The sequence below is a fragment of the Eschrichtius robustus genome, chromosome 16 (genome assembly GCF_028021215.1).
Source record: "Eschrichtius robustus isolate mEscRob2 chromosome 16, mEscRob2.pri, whole genome shotgun sequence".
In the NCBI taxonomy this organism is placed as follows: domain Eukaryota; kingdom Metazoa; phylum Chordata; class Mammalia; order Artiodactyla; family Eschrichtiidae; genus Eschrichtius; species Eschrichtius robustus.
The window spans coordinates 18,872,254-18,885,229 of NC_090839.1; the positions used below are offsets into that span (position 1 = coordinate 18,872,254).

A 12,976-nucleotide genomic window follows, 5' to 3' on the forward strand; every position below is an offset into this window, starting at 1 on the left:
ATTCAGTTCTGATTCTGTGAATGCAGCACTATTGAAATGTTTCTAGTCGATTCCAGAGAGCTTCCTTAGTTTACACCTTTACACCATCTAGGTAAAACAGATTATTGTGAGGAATTATGGCAGTGCTAGACATTGGTTGAAGTCAGTAGTAATGAGTTTAAAGTCCTGTTATTTTGCAGTTGACCAATAGGAAGCCTCTTAAAATGGACATTTCTAATACTCTTAATCCAGTAACAAGAGTTTTCTAGAAGGTTATTGCTCTTACTGCTAATTATGCTTTCTCTCATAGACAGGGATTAAAGTCACTACTCTTGATTTGCTTTTTGGCTTGCATTACCCATGTACAGGGTAACAAAGCTTTTAGTGTAACACTTTGAATGTTTAAAACACTTTTCTTTTGAGGAGCGAAGCATCTTAAGTTAATGTTTGAGGCGGTAATTGTACTTTCAAGCTGGCAAAACAAAGTGCTGCCTCAGTTTGGAAGTCGCTATGGTACTGGTGTCTTCTCCCTAGTTATGTTGACAGGTATTTCGAATTAGGCACCTACATTTTTGGAGAGAAGGGTTTTTAGACTAAACCTGGTATATATACCAGTATGATCCTTCTCTTTTGACCCACCATTGATAAATCCATATGTAATATTAATATATTTATTCATTCACAAAATACTGTCCTACGAATTAGATATATAGTAGTATTCAAAATAGATGTCGTCCTTGTCCTCTTGGCCCTCTTTTCATCTTGAGAGATGTGAATGCTTTTGACTTGTAGTCATGAAATTAAGGTGGTGTGTTATCTCTAGCCTGTTGCAGAGAGCATCATAGCTCACCCTATACAGATTAGCTCTAGCCTAAATTATACACAAAAGATAACTTTTCAGAGAAAGCGATATAATTTAAAAATTCTTTACATTGCAAAAAAACTTTCAGGCATCAAAAAATTCATGTATCTGAACCAAAATCCTTTTTTGTTGCTGTGCCACCTTTGATGGAAATATAAAACTCATTCAGAGCCTTGAAAACAGAAAAATCCTTAAAATTGTTACAGAGGTGTTTTCTCATGCCAGTTGGACTGTTTTGGTTGTGTAGAAGTGTTTCTACTAGATCACAGCGTCGTCTTTGAAAGGAAAGAGCCACCGCCTGTCATTTGAATGCCCTTCCATTGTTGGTTACTTGGCACAACCTTAGGAGACTATAAGAGTAAAACATCAGAGTCCCAAGAAAAGAATTATTGAATGGTGAACATGTTAGCCATAAAAAAAAAAAAAGAAGAAGGGTTGGAAGATAAAGTTGAGGAAACCTCCCAGAAAGCAGAACACGAAGAGATTAAAAAAATGTTTTTAATGTGAAAATTAGAGGTACAGCCCCGAAGGTCTATCTTTCAAATACAGTAATAGGAGTTCCATTACAAGAAAACAATTCGGGAGGAAATTATGAGGAAATAATCCAAGAGGATTTCTCAGAACTGAGACAGGTGTTTCTAGTTTGTGAAAGAATTCACCAGGTGCCCAAACTCATGGATTAAAACAACCCCACAGTACATCATTATGAAAAGATGTTCCCTGGGGCTAAAGCTTTCTTTGAAGGAAGAGAGGTTACAGATAAGGGATTAGGGATCACAGTGGTTCAGATTCCTTAACAGGTGGTGGAAGGAACAGGACAGTGGTGAAATGCTCTCAAAATTCTGAGGCGATATCCGTCTCCAACCTGTGATTTGCTACCCACCAAGCCATCAAGGTGGACCATAACATATTGAGGCATGAAGGTCTCAGAAACTTACCTCTCATTCATATGTTTCCTAGTCAGTTAGTGGACATTGTGATTCACCAGAATGAGAGAGTAAACCCTCAGGGAGAAGAAAGAAACTTGGGAGTTCACTCTTGAGAGGGACAAAGGGAATGAATGAATCCCCAGGAGGATGGCGATGAGAAGTCCTAGGAAATGTGCCTTTGAAACAGATTGAGGAGAGTTGTAACACTCCAGATATAATGATCCAAGGGGAAAAAAATGAACTTAGATTGAGAGGAATTTTAATTTTGAGGCTTCGGAGAAGCATTTTTAGATAAGTTAGTGATTCATAGAAAACAAAGCAAATTTCTAAATTTTTACATTTAAAGGTACTTACTATCTTTAGGGAAAAAATTACACAAAAAATTTTTTAGCATAGTATATATATAGTTCATGTCTTAGCTGTGAATTGAATATTGATTTAATAAATAATGGTAATAATAACTATATTGGGAAGATATGCTTCATCTTCCATAGCAGGGGGCTACCTGTTTTTGTAGTTTCTTTGGAACCCAGACCAACCCATATGTTATTAGCATATTGTCTGTGGCTGTTTTCATGTTACAGTGGCAAAATTGATTAGTTGCAGCAGAGACCATGTGGCCTACAAAGCCTAAAATATTTATTACCTGACCTTTTAAAATTTATTTATTTATTTATTTATTTTTGGCTGTGTTGGGTCTTCGTTTCTGTGCGAGGGCTCTCTCTAGTTGTGGCAAGTGGGGGCCACTCTTCATCGCAGTGCTCGGGCCTCTCACTATCGCGGCCTCTCTTGCCGCGGAGCACAGGCTCCAGACGCGCAGGCTCAGCAATTGTGGCTCACGGGCCTAGTTGCTCCGCGGCATGTGGGATCTTCCCATACCAGGGCTCGAACCCGTGTCCCCTGCATTGGCAGGCAGATTCCCAACCACTGCGCCACCAGGGAAGCACACCTGACCTTTTATAAAAACATTTGCCAACTCCTATTTTATAGGGAGAAGCTGATAGAATAATGTTTAAAATTGGAAAAAAACAATATAATAACACTATTAGCGTGTTTTTTAGAAATTTTATTTATTTTGAAGTATAGTTGATGGACATATTTTGTTAGTTTCAGGAGTATGCTTCAAAATCAGGGAGTGTGATACCTTCAGCTTTCTTCTTCTTTCTCAAGATAGCTTTGGATATTTGGGGTCTTCTGTGGTCCCATACAAATTTTAGGATTATTTGTTCTAGTTCTGTGAAAAATGCCATTGGTTTTGATAGGGATTGCATTGAATCTGTAGATTGCTTTGAGTAGTATGGTCATTTTAACAGTATGATTCTTCCAACCTGTGAGCACAGTATATCTTTCCATTTATTTGTGTTGTTTTCAGTTTGTTTCATCAATGTCTTATAGCCTCAGAGTACAGGTCTTTCAGCTTCTTTGTTCAATTTATTCCTAGGTATTTTACTCTTTTTGATGCGATTGTGTTTTCTTAATTTCTCTTTCTGATAGATCATTATTAGTGGATAGAAATGCTATAGATTTCTATTATTAATTTTATATCCTGCAACCTCACTGAATTCATTTACTAGTTCTAATGGGTTTTTGTTGGCATCTGCAGGGTTTTCTATATGTATTATCATGTCATCTGCAAATAGTGATAGTTTTACTTTCCAGTTTGTTTTTTAAAAGTTCCTACTGAAGGTTCAGGCAAGGCTCACGTTGGGCCAGCTTGGGTCATATGTTTTGTTTTGTTTTTTTTTTAATAAATTTATTTATTTATTTATTTTTGGCTGAGTTGGGTCTTTGTTGCTGTGCTCGGGCTTTCTCTAGTTGCAGCCAGTGAGGGCTACTCTTTGTTGTGGTGTGCGGGCTTCTCATTGCTGTGGCTTCTGTTGTTGCGGAGCACAGGCTCTAGGCGCACGGGCTTCAGTAGTTGTGGCGTGTGGGCTCAGTAGTTGTGGCTTACGGGCTCTAGAGCGCAGGCTCAGTAGTTTTGGCTCACGGGCTTAGTTGCTGCACAGCATGTGGGATCTTCCCGGACCAGGGCTCGAACCAATGTGTCCCCTGCATTGGCAGGTGTACTCTTAACCACTTTGCCATCAGGGAAGCCCCTTTCCAATTTGGATGCCTTTTATTTCTTTTTCTAGTCTGATTGCTATGGCTAGGACTTCCAATACTATACTGAATAAAAGTGGCAAGAGTGGGCATCCTTGTCTTATTCCTGATCTAAGAGGAAATGCTTTTAGCTTTTCACTGTTGAGTATGATATTAGCTGTGGGTTTGTCATATATGACCTCTATTATGTTGAGGTATGTTCCCTCTGTGCCCACTTTGTTGAGAGTTTTTATCATGAGTGGGTGTTGAATCTTGTCAAAAGCTTTCTTTGCATCTATTGAGATTGTCCTATGATTTTTATCCTTCATTTTGTTAATGCGGTATATCACTGTTTTCTAGAAATATTTTGGAAAGTAGTAGGAAGAATAGCTACAGATCTACCTCTGGGAAGAGTGAGTCAGGAATGGCGGGGAGTAGAGTCAGAGGGATATTTTTTGCTTTAAGCTTTATATTATTGAATTCTTAAGCTAAGTACATTTTTACTTTGAAAAGGTATGAATGATGCATGCTGAGAAATTGGACTAAAAGAACAGAATAAACAGGAAAGGGAAAAAAGATAGAGGCCACCAATTATGATGAAGAAAGTAGGAGCTCAAAGCTTTTTCTGTAAACATAGCTTTCCCATTTATTCACTCACTCATTCCACAGATAGTCATTTATGAGTCCAAATGTCAGGCACTGAGCCTGATGCTACAGGACAGAGTCCCTTCCCCAGAGGGTGCTTAGGCCCTTAGCCGATGGCATGCACAGACAGGGAAAAGATGACATGGTGATATAGCTGCTATGGCTTAGTGCTTCTCACGAGATGCTTTCAGGGTTTAGGGAAGTCGGGTAAGACATCCTGGAGAACGTGACACCAGAGTTGAGTTTCAAAGGATAGAGACAGGAGTGGAAGGAGAGTGGAAGGGTTTTCCTGGTGAAGCATAGCTTGAACCTCAAGTATTCAGTACCGTTGGGTGAATGGTGGAAGGTAACGTCAGAGCAGCAGACTCGGAATAGAGGCCAGATCGCTTACGCAGGGCTCTGTGCCATGAGGAATTTGTTTTCCTTTTTGAAGACACTGCAGAGGTATGATCTGATTTTGTTTATACTTTAGGAAAACATACTCTTGGTCCAATGAGGGTAATGGCATGAGGGTAGAAGGTACTTAGAGTAGAGACTTAGGAGGCTAGATCTGGTAAAAAAAAAAAAAAAAAAAATCCCCCTGCCAAAAAAGTGGTAATAAACTAAAGAGGTGGACTGGGGAGGAACCACAGGATTCAGGAATTAGGAAGGAGTTAAGGGAAAGGGAAGTAGTTAAGGATGACTGAACTCTGGGCTGGGTGGCAGGTCGTGGGACTCTAGCCTCTAGTGGGGGACATAGGAGCAGGTGTGTGTGTGTAAAGGCAGCACCGAGTTGTGGGGGTTTTTTGTGGTATCTGTGGAATACCTAATTGGAACTGGCCAGGATGTGGATGGACATGCCTACCTGGAGGTCAGGAGGAGGACTTGGATTTGGAAATGTGCAGTCGTCCTGGTGTAGAGATGAAGTCTGGGAGTTGAGTGGAGAACTCAGGGAGCCCTTGTGGTATTAAGCGTGTTTAGCCCTGGGGGCGCTGACATTTAAGGGTTAGGCCTTATAATAGGAGGATCCTATGGAGGAAGCTGAGCTTTGGAGGCCTGCAGTCAGAGGCAAAGCAGGAGAGAATGGCTTCCAAGAAACCAGTGAGATGAGAAAGGAGGAAATGGTCCATAGTTTAAAGTGCTGCAAGGAAGTCAGGCTAAAGCCTTGGATTTGGCAGCTAGGGAGTCATTGCTAAGAGCAGCTTTAGGGAAGTAATATGGGAGGAAGTGAAAATTCAGGTGTGGGATTTGTTGGTATAGTTACTGTTCTGAGATAGAGTTGAGCCTGTTTGTTTGTTGAGAGAAGAGCTGTAGAAAGAGAGAGGCTTAGTGATGATTTAAGGAAGTGATTCTTCATGGAACAGATGTTTATGGAGCACCTGTTATGAGCCCAGTGCTGGTCCAGACTCAGAAAGTACAGCATGAACAAAACAAAGCTCACACTCGTGTGTGTGCATCTCACAGGTAATAAATTTATAGTCATCTAGACATAATGTAATGTCAGGTGGCAACAAGTGCCAGGATTCTTCAGCTAAATTGGGCTGAGAAGGTAGAGAGTGCGGGCGGGGGTGGGGGGAGTCGCGTGGTTGGGGAAGACTTCAGGGGTTGGGTGACGTCTGAGGGGCAGCCTAAACGAAACGAGGAGAGACTGACTGCAAAGTGATCCAGAGGCTGAGATGGCTGAGAAGTGCGAGAGGACGGACCCCCAGTACTGATGGAAGGGTAGTTGTCCTCAGGAGAGGGGGCCACCTTCTCTCCTCTGACCCTGGCAGGAAGCCCACAGGACAGGCGACACTAGAGGCTGCCAGACAGCTCACGTGCACCGTGCGACAGACACCGGATTCCGAGCCCTTTACGTTCTCCTGATACTCTCTGAGGTGTAGGTGTTGTCACCCTTTTTTATAGGTGAGGAAGCAAAGTCTGCAAGAGGTTTTACCTGGCTCTGGCTCATCGTTCTTAGAGCCTGGATCTCCTCTGCTTTTTGGCACTTCAGACCCTCGCTATTACCCTCTTGTGGGCTGCTTCTTGCCTAGCAAAGGACGGAGATAAATCTGTCCAGTTTGTGCAGGTTGGGTGGGGAGGTGGGAAGTGAGAAGTTGAGGGATACCCCGCCCATCGGACCCTCTTTGTGGTCAAGGATGTCTGTCCCGAGTCTCGGTAAGAGGTGGTGCCTAGGAGCTCCTTGCTGCCTTCTTGATTCGCTTTTCTCAAGTGGGTTGTTATTCCCCATGTCCTGTGCCTGCTCCCTTCTCACATCCCCACATCCCCCGCCAGCACTGTGGGATTGCCTCATTTGTGCCTGCTGCTGTAAGGGGGGCATGATTGGATGATAAAAGTACATGATCACTGTGGAAAATTTGAGGTAGATCTGATTTTTGAAGAAGCTTCCCACTTACTCTCTGTCCCAAAGTGCCTGATAGCGTGGAAGGGATTTGGTGGCCTGTTAACAGCGAAGGTCCCCGTCCCTCCTGCCGTCAGCTGTGTCTTCTGCTGTCCCTGTGGATATAAGGACCATGGCAGGGTCTGCTGTGTGTGCACTTGTCCGTGTTTCCGTAAACACACACTCTTGTAATGCAGTAGACCCCAGGTGGCAGAATTCTCCAGATAGAGTAAATTTAAATAATTTCCGTAAATGAATGGTAAAATGGTGTGTACCTGATGTTTTATTATTTTTTAAGTGTCCATAACACAGCACTGAGGAACTTGGAAATGGCGCAGGCACTGGGGCAGAATTTTTGAACTGGAAAGAGAAAAAGTAATAAATTTCAAAATATTATTATTGAAACCTGGCACCCATTTTTCTTAATAGAAGCATCGTGAGGTAGGTGAGTGTAAGAAGGAATGGGAATTTTTATATTGTTTGCTTTTTATATTATTAGCAACTAACCTTCTTGTGAAGGTAATTAAATGCTACTTTCATACATAAGCATTGAAAGGCAGTGAGGAGTCCTCCCAGTTTTCATGTAATTCAGAAGTTATACACTTTTCTTTTTTTACGTACACTTTTTCCTCTTAACAGATTTCCTGGTTTGTCCACATAGTTAGGAGTTTCAGAATATATTTGTATTATGCTTCTAATTAAGTTGTGGGACGCTGAAATTACTGTTTTAATTTTTACTTTATCGAGCCCAAAAGATCTGTCTAATCACAACTTTTGGGTGATGGCAACACAGCAGCAGAGGCTCTAAAACCATTTCCAGTGGTGTGCAGAAGTACCTGCTTTAGGGTAGATCTGGTCATCCATTCCTGCTACATAACATTTAGCTTCACGAAAAGACTAGGTGGTTTTGTATTTTTTAAACGTGTGTCATCAAACAGGTAAAAAAAAAAAAAAGTAGAGGTAACCGAAGAGAGAGTGCCTTGTAGCTGTTTGGAGAAATAAAAGTCAACAAATGTTTATTGAACACCTATTGATTTTTTTAAAAATATTTATTTAATTAATTTATTTGGTTGCGCTGGGTCTTTGTCGCGGCAGGTGGGCCCCTTAGTTGCGGCTTGCCTGCTCCTTAGTTACGGCACGTGCATTCATTAGTTGTGGCCGGCAGGCTCATTAGTTGCGGCTCTCAGGCTCCTTAGTTTGCAGCATGCACGTGGGATCTAGTTCTCTGACCAGGGATTGAACCCAGGCCTCCTGCATTGGGAGCTCAGAGTCTTAACCACTGCGTCACCAGGGAAGTCCCTATTGATGTTGTTTGTATCTGTTATCTTGTGGAGTGGCTGTGAGCTGGTGTGTAGCAATCCATCCAGGTGCTAGAGATGGTTTCACAGTAACAATGCGAGGTTGGCCAAAGACTGCGTTCAGTGAACTAGAGCAGTTATTCTTACAGCATCATCACTGGGATGCACTTGGATGTCACACACACTGTCTCTCTCAGAGAATGGGGTGGGGGTTATCTGTGCAGCGTGAATATCCCTGAGGGTGCAGGTGGCAGTATCTTGCATGTGAACAGATGGTGGGGGGCAGTGAGATTTGGTTTAGAATCTTTCACCCAGCTCTTTTCCTCCAACCCTTCTCTCTGCTGAGTAACCACATTCACGCCACACTTGCGTCAGCCTCTTCCCGGTCTCTCCAGCCTGTGCTCATCTGCCGTCTCTGATCTTCCCAGGCCCTGTGATGACATGGGCCCAGGGAACGGTGGGCCCGTGTGACCTCCATGGCCCTCTGCAGTGCTCGAGCTCTGCTGTGACAGGCGTTTTCACGTTGTGCCCCACCTCACCGCTGAGCTTCCTCTCGGCTTTATTTCCTGCTGGCTTATTTCCTTGGGATGGATTCCTGAAAGCGGAACTGGCAGATCAATGGACTGTAGCAGTTCATAGATCTAGTGGCACGTTGCCTGAGTGCTTTCAGAAAGCCTGAAACAATGAAAGGTGCCATCAGTAAGGATCAGTTTGGTCCACAGTTTTCCCCACATTCCTGGCAGTGCTGGGGCCCTGTTTTGTTTGCACGCTAGTTTGTGGTACTTGATCAGAAATTGTGTCTTTTGATGTCTCTAGTGCATTATACTTGATTTTTTTATAAATTAAAAAGTAATTTTTATTGGCACTGGACTTCTGTATTTTGTAAATGATTGATTTCATTTTGTTGGGTAGAATTTTATTTGAGTATATGTGTCTGGTTATGTATAATATCCCTTTTTATTAGCCAGAATTTATTTTCCAAACTTCTTTCTTCGTTTCAGAATTTGTGGCAGTTTGTGATAGTTGAGAGTGTTGGTTTTCTGGGGTCTGATAATTTGAAATTGAGAGATAAAGAAGATAAACTTGTACTAACATAGTTTACCTAGTGCTGACACCACTGTAACGGAGTTTAGTTGGTAAAATCCTTTGAACTGCCCTGATTCAGAGCCCTTACCTTGCCATTTCTCAGGAATCTATGGTTTTCTTGAGGTAATTGTTCGATCAAATGCTAGTCCTCACACTGATCCTCAGAAGCACTGTTTGCTGACTTGGCTTTCCCTTTTCTTGATTTGGCCAGTTCTTCTCTGCCCTCCTCTCCTTCCCCCTTGGTCTAGGCCCCGCCTGCGCCCACTTTGCAGCTTGTTACCTCCTTGGATGCTATGCTCTTTGCAAGCAGCAATATCCTGGTAGCATTTTATGGTCCTTTTAATAGAAAACGCTTCTGACTCTTGGAGGAAAAAAACCCCTGAAGTTACCAGACTTTAAACTGGTAAACTGTAACTGTGGCCCCAGGGATGATTGAAATCCTTCATTTTTCTCAGTTGCATCATACACACCATGAGCCCACTTAGAAGGTGGGACTGTCTCACTTTAATCTTAAAGTTCTCCTTGATGCCTGCACATCACATTCATTTGGATATGAGAAATAATTATAACGTAAGGATAATTGTGTGCCTCTGGGATGTTTTCCTAGCTCTCTGGGATGTCCAGGAAGTCAAAGTAAACAATAAATATGAGGCGGTGTCTACATCCGGACTAGAACCAGAAGCCGGGATACTATGATCCTTCCATAGTTTGTCTATGGGGAAGGTGAGAGTGAGTGATTCAGGCCGCCCCAAATTCTGGGTTTCCTAAAATAGCATTCTTTCTGTTCCCTGGGATGCCCTTAGTGCACTTCAGTGACCTCTCAAGCCACTTGCTGGGCTCTTGTCGCTATGGTGCTGAAAAGTCATTTATGAGAAAAAGTTCAGGTGTCATTATGGTTGGAGTGGGGATGGGGCTTAAGTCCTGGGTACAATAAAATCATTTAAAAAGATCATATGAGGGCTTCCCTGGTGGTGCAGTGGTTGAGAATCCACCTGCCAGTGCAGGGGACACGGGTTCGAGCCCTGGCCCAGGAAGATCCCACATGCTGCGGAGCAGCTAAACCTGTGCACCACAACTACTGAGCCTGCGTGCCTAGAGCCCATTCTCCGCAACAAGAGAAGCCACCGCAATGAGATGCCCGCGCACCTCAACAAAGAGTATCCGCCTGCTTGCTGCAACTAAAGAAAGCCCATGCGCAGCAACGAAGACCCAGCGCAGCCAAAAATAAAATAAAATAAATAAATTTATTTTTTTAAAAAAAGATCATGTGAAATATTGGAATGGAACTTATTTTGTCAGTTTAAAGTGCACATTGTTTAAAACATCAAGTAATGTAGGAGAGCATGTGATGAAATGCAAGAGTGCCCTGTCCTGTCTCACACCAGCTCCTCTCTCCTTCAAGACGACGACTTTTAACTCTTTTAGCTCTATTTTATTGTGTATATTTCTTTTTATTTATTTATTTATTTTTGGCTGCGTTGGGTCTTTGTTGCTGCGCGCGGGCTTTCTCTAGTTGCGGCGAGCGGGGGCTTCTGCGGGGGCTTCTCATTGCGGTGGCTTCTCTTGTTACGGAGCACGGGCTCTAGGCGCGCGGGCTTCAGTAGTTGTGGCACGTGGGCTCTAGAGCGCGGGCTCAGTAGTTGTGGCGCACGGGCTTAGTTGCTCCGCAGCATGTGGGATCTTCCCCGACCAGGGCTCGAACCCGTGTCCCCTGCATTGCCAGGCAGATTTTTAACCACTGCACCACCAGGGAGGCCCCTGTTGTGTATATTTCTGTTTCTTGATTTCCAATTGTAGATACTATTTACTGATTTTCTTCCAAAAGAAATGAGGGCTTTGCTTAATTCTGCCCCCTCTCCACCCCTCTCAATATAGTCATGTCATTATTTTTGGTTCCTCTTTTAGTTTCCTTTGTAATTTAATATGCCAGCATCTTTTATAACTTGTTTTATCTACAAAGACAGTATCTTTTTGACTCCACTCCATCTGGAGCAAAAAACTAGGGTTTAGGATGGGAGTAGGTAGGTTTAGGCCTATATGTAGGGCTCTGGGGGGTGCTGGGCTAGAAGACCACTAATTGTAAGTGTTCTGTAGAAGTAATCCTCTATTCTGTGTTTTCCTCATGTGTCACAGCTAATCTTGAGATAATCTAAAATGTTTCATTTTGGATTTTAGCATAATCTTTGCCTTTTTTATGTTTTACAGAAATAAAATAATTGCCTTTAATAGATGATAATGAAAATACAGAAGAAAGAGAAGCAGGTAAGAGGTCACATATCTTTTAAGTGAATGCATCCAGCATACACTGGTGCTTTTTTACAAGAGGTGATGCTGGCAGTTTTGGCTTATCTCTTAGCCTCTGGTAGTTACCCTGCTGCCTGTTTCCCATTCTCCACGTGGTAACTGAGAGCTATGTTCTGAATGACTTAATACATAGATTTTTACTATGCTCAGGTCAGCTCTATCCAGGAATAAATGGAACAAAGATTGTAGATCAGAATATTATTCAAAATCAGCGATGCGAAAGAGAAATAGCTTACCAAGTTTTTATAAAGAGAGAAGTGATCGCTTCTTTATAGTTTACATATTTATTATTTTCGATGTTTGGTTAAACTAAAAGCATTCACTTATAGAATTCTTATTTATCATGATGTGCTAAAGTTTCCTCCTGCAGAAAATAGTGAACTAATTGGAAGTTTCCTCCTGCAGAAAATAGTGAACATTAACTGTTTGGCATTTGGTTTCCTGAGGGGGAGGGGAGTTGATAAAAACATGTGGCCCTTGTGACGCATCCTGCTAAGATCTTTTTCCTTAGTTGGTACTTACGTGTTCCAGGTGATTACATTTTCAGAGGATCCCAGAGACCTAAACCAGTGTGGCTCAGGGAGGTGAGATGAGGGGACCTGCCTGTGTCTCTTAGAAACAGGCTGTCTCTGATGGGCTGGTTTTCCTTTTACAGAATTGAATGACAACCTGGTAACTGGGGAGATCTGAATCCCTGCCCTTCAGCTGGGACCGTATGCAAAGCCACTTTCCTCTCTGCTTGTAGAGCACTGAGTAGTCGGATACAGGGTGACCTAGGGATATGGTTACAAGGACTACTCTCTGTTCTGTTCCCAGTGGATAGATCCTTATGAAACCAAAACAAAACAGCCTGTTTTGGGAAAGAATTGAGTCACCTGCTGCCAATTTTAATAGGAAGAGCAGTGCCTAAGCACTATCTACACGCTGATTTCCTCCTGTCCTGGCTCTGTAGAGTCAAAAGTTAGTAGACAAACACTGTAGAGAATGCAGTTCCATCTGCCAGGATTTTATCCTATGGATACACTCAGATGGGTGTGTAGGTTTCATTGCGACTTTGTTTATTATAGCAAAAATGGAGATGAACTTAAATGTCCATCAAAAAGGCAACTACAGGCATGCCTCATTTTACTGTGCAGGTATTACATTTTTTACAAATTGAAGGTTTGTGGCAGCCCTGCCTTGAGCAGGTCTATCAGCGCCATTTTCCCAACAGCATTTGCTCACTTCGTGTCTCGGTGTCACATTTTGGTAATTCTCTCAGTATTTCGGACCTTTCCATTATTATTATATTTGCTATGGTGATCTGTGGTCCGTGATCTTTGGTGTTACTGTTGTAATTGTTTTGGGGTGAACTTCATTGATAAATGTCTGTGACTGCTCCACCAACTGACTGGCTCTTCCTCCATCTTTCACCTTCTCCTCCGGCTTCTGAGCC

At 42.6% G+C, this 12,976-nt stretch overlaps 1 protein-coding gene across 2 annotated transcripts in view; it reads left to right on the top strand.

Moving 5' to 3' along the window:
- Positions 1-12,976, top strand: part of CHD6 (chromodomain helicase DNA binding protein 6) — a 208,229-nt gene that overhangs the window by 49,959 nt on the left and 145,294 nt on the right. For both annotated transcript variants that reach the window (XM_068565429.1, XM_068565428.1), the window contains one exon: positions 11,443-11,499. In XM_068565429.1, coding sequence (XP_068421530.1) covers positions 11,467-11,499 — 33 coding nt within the window. In that variant the 5' untranslated portion in view covers positions 11,443-11,466. The remainder of the gene's footprint in view (positions 1-11,442; positions 11,500-12,976) is intronic.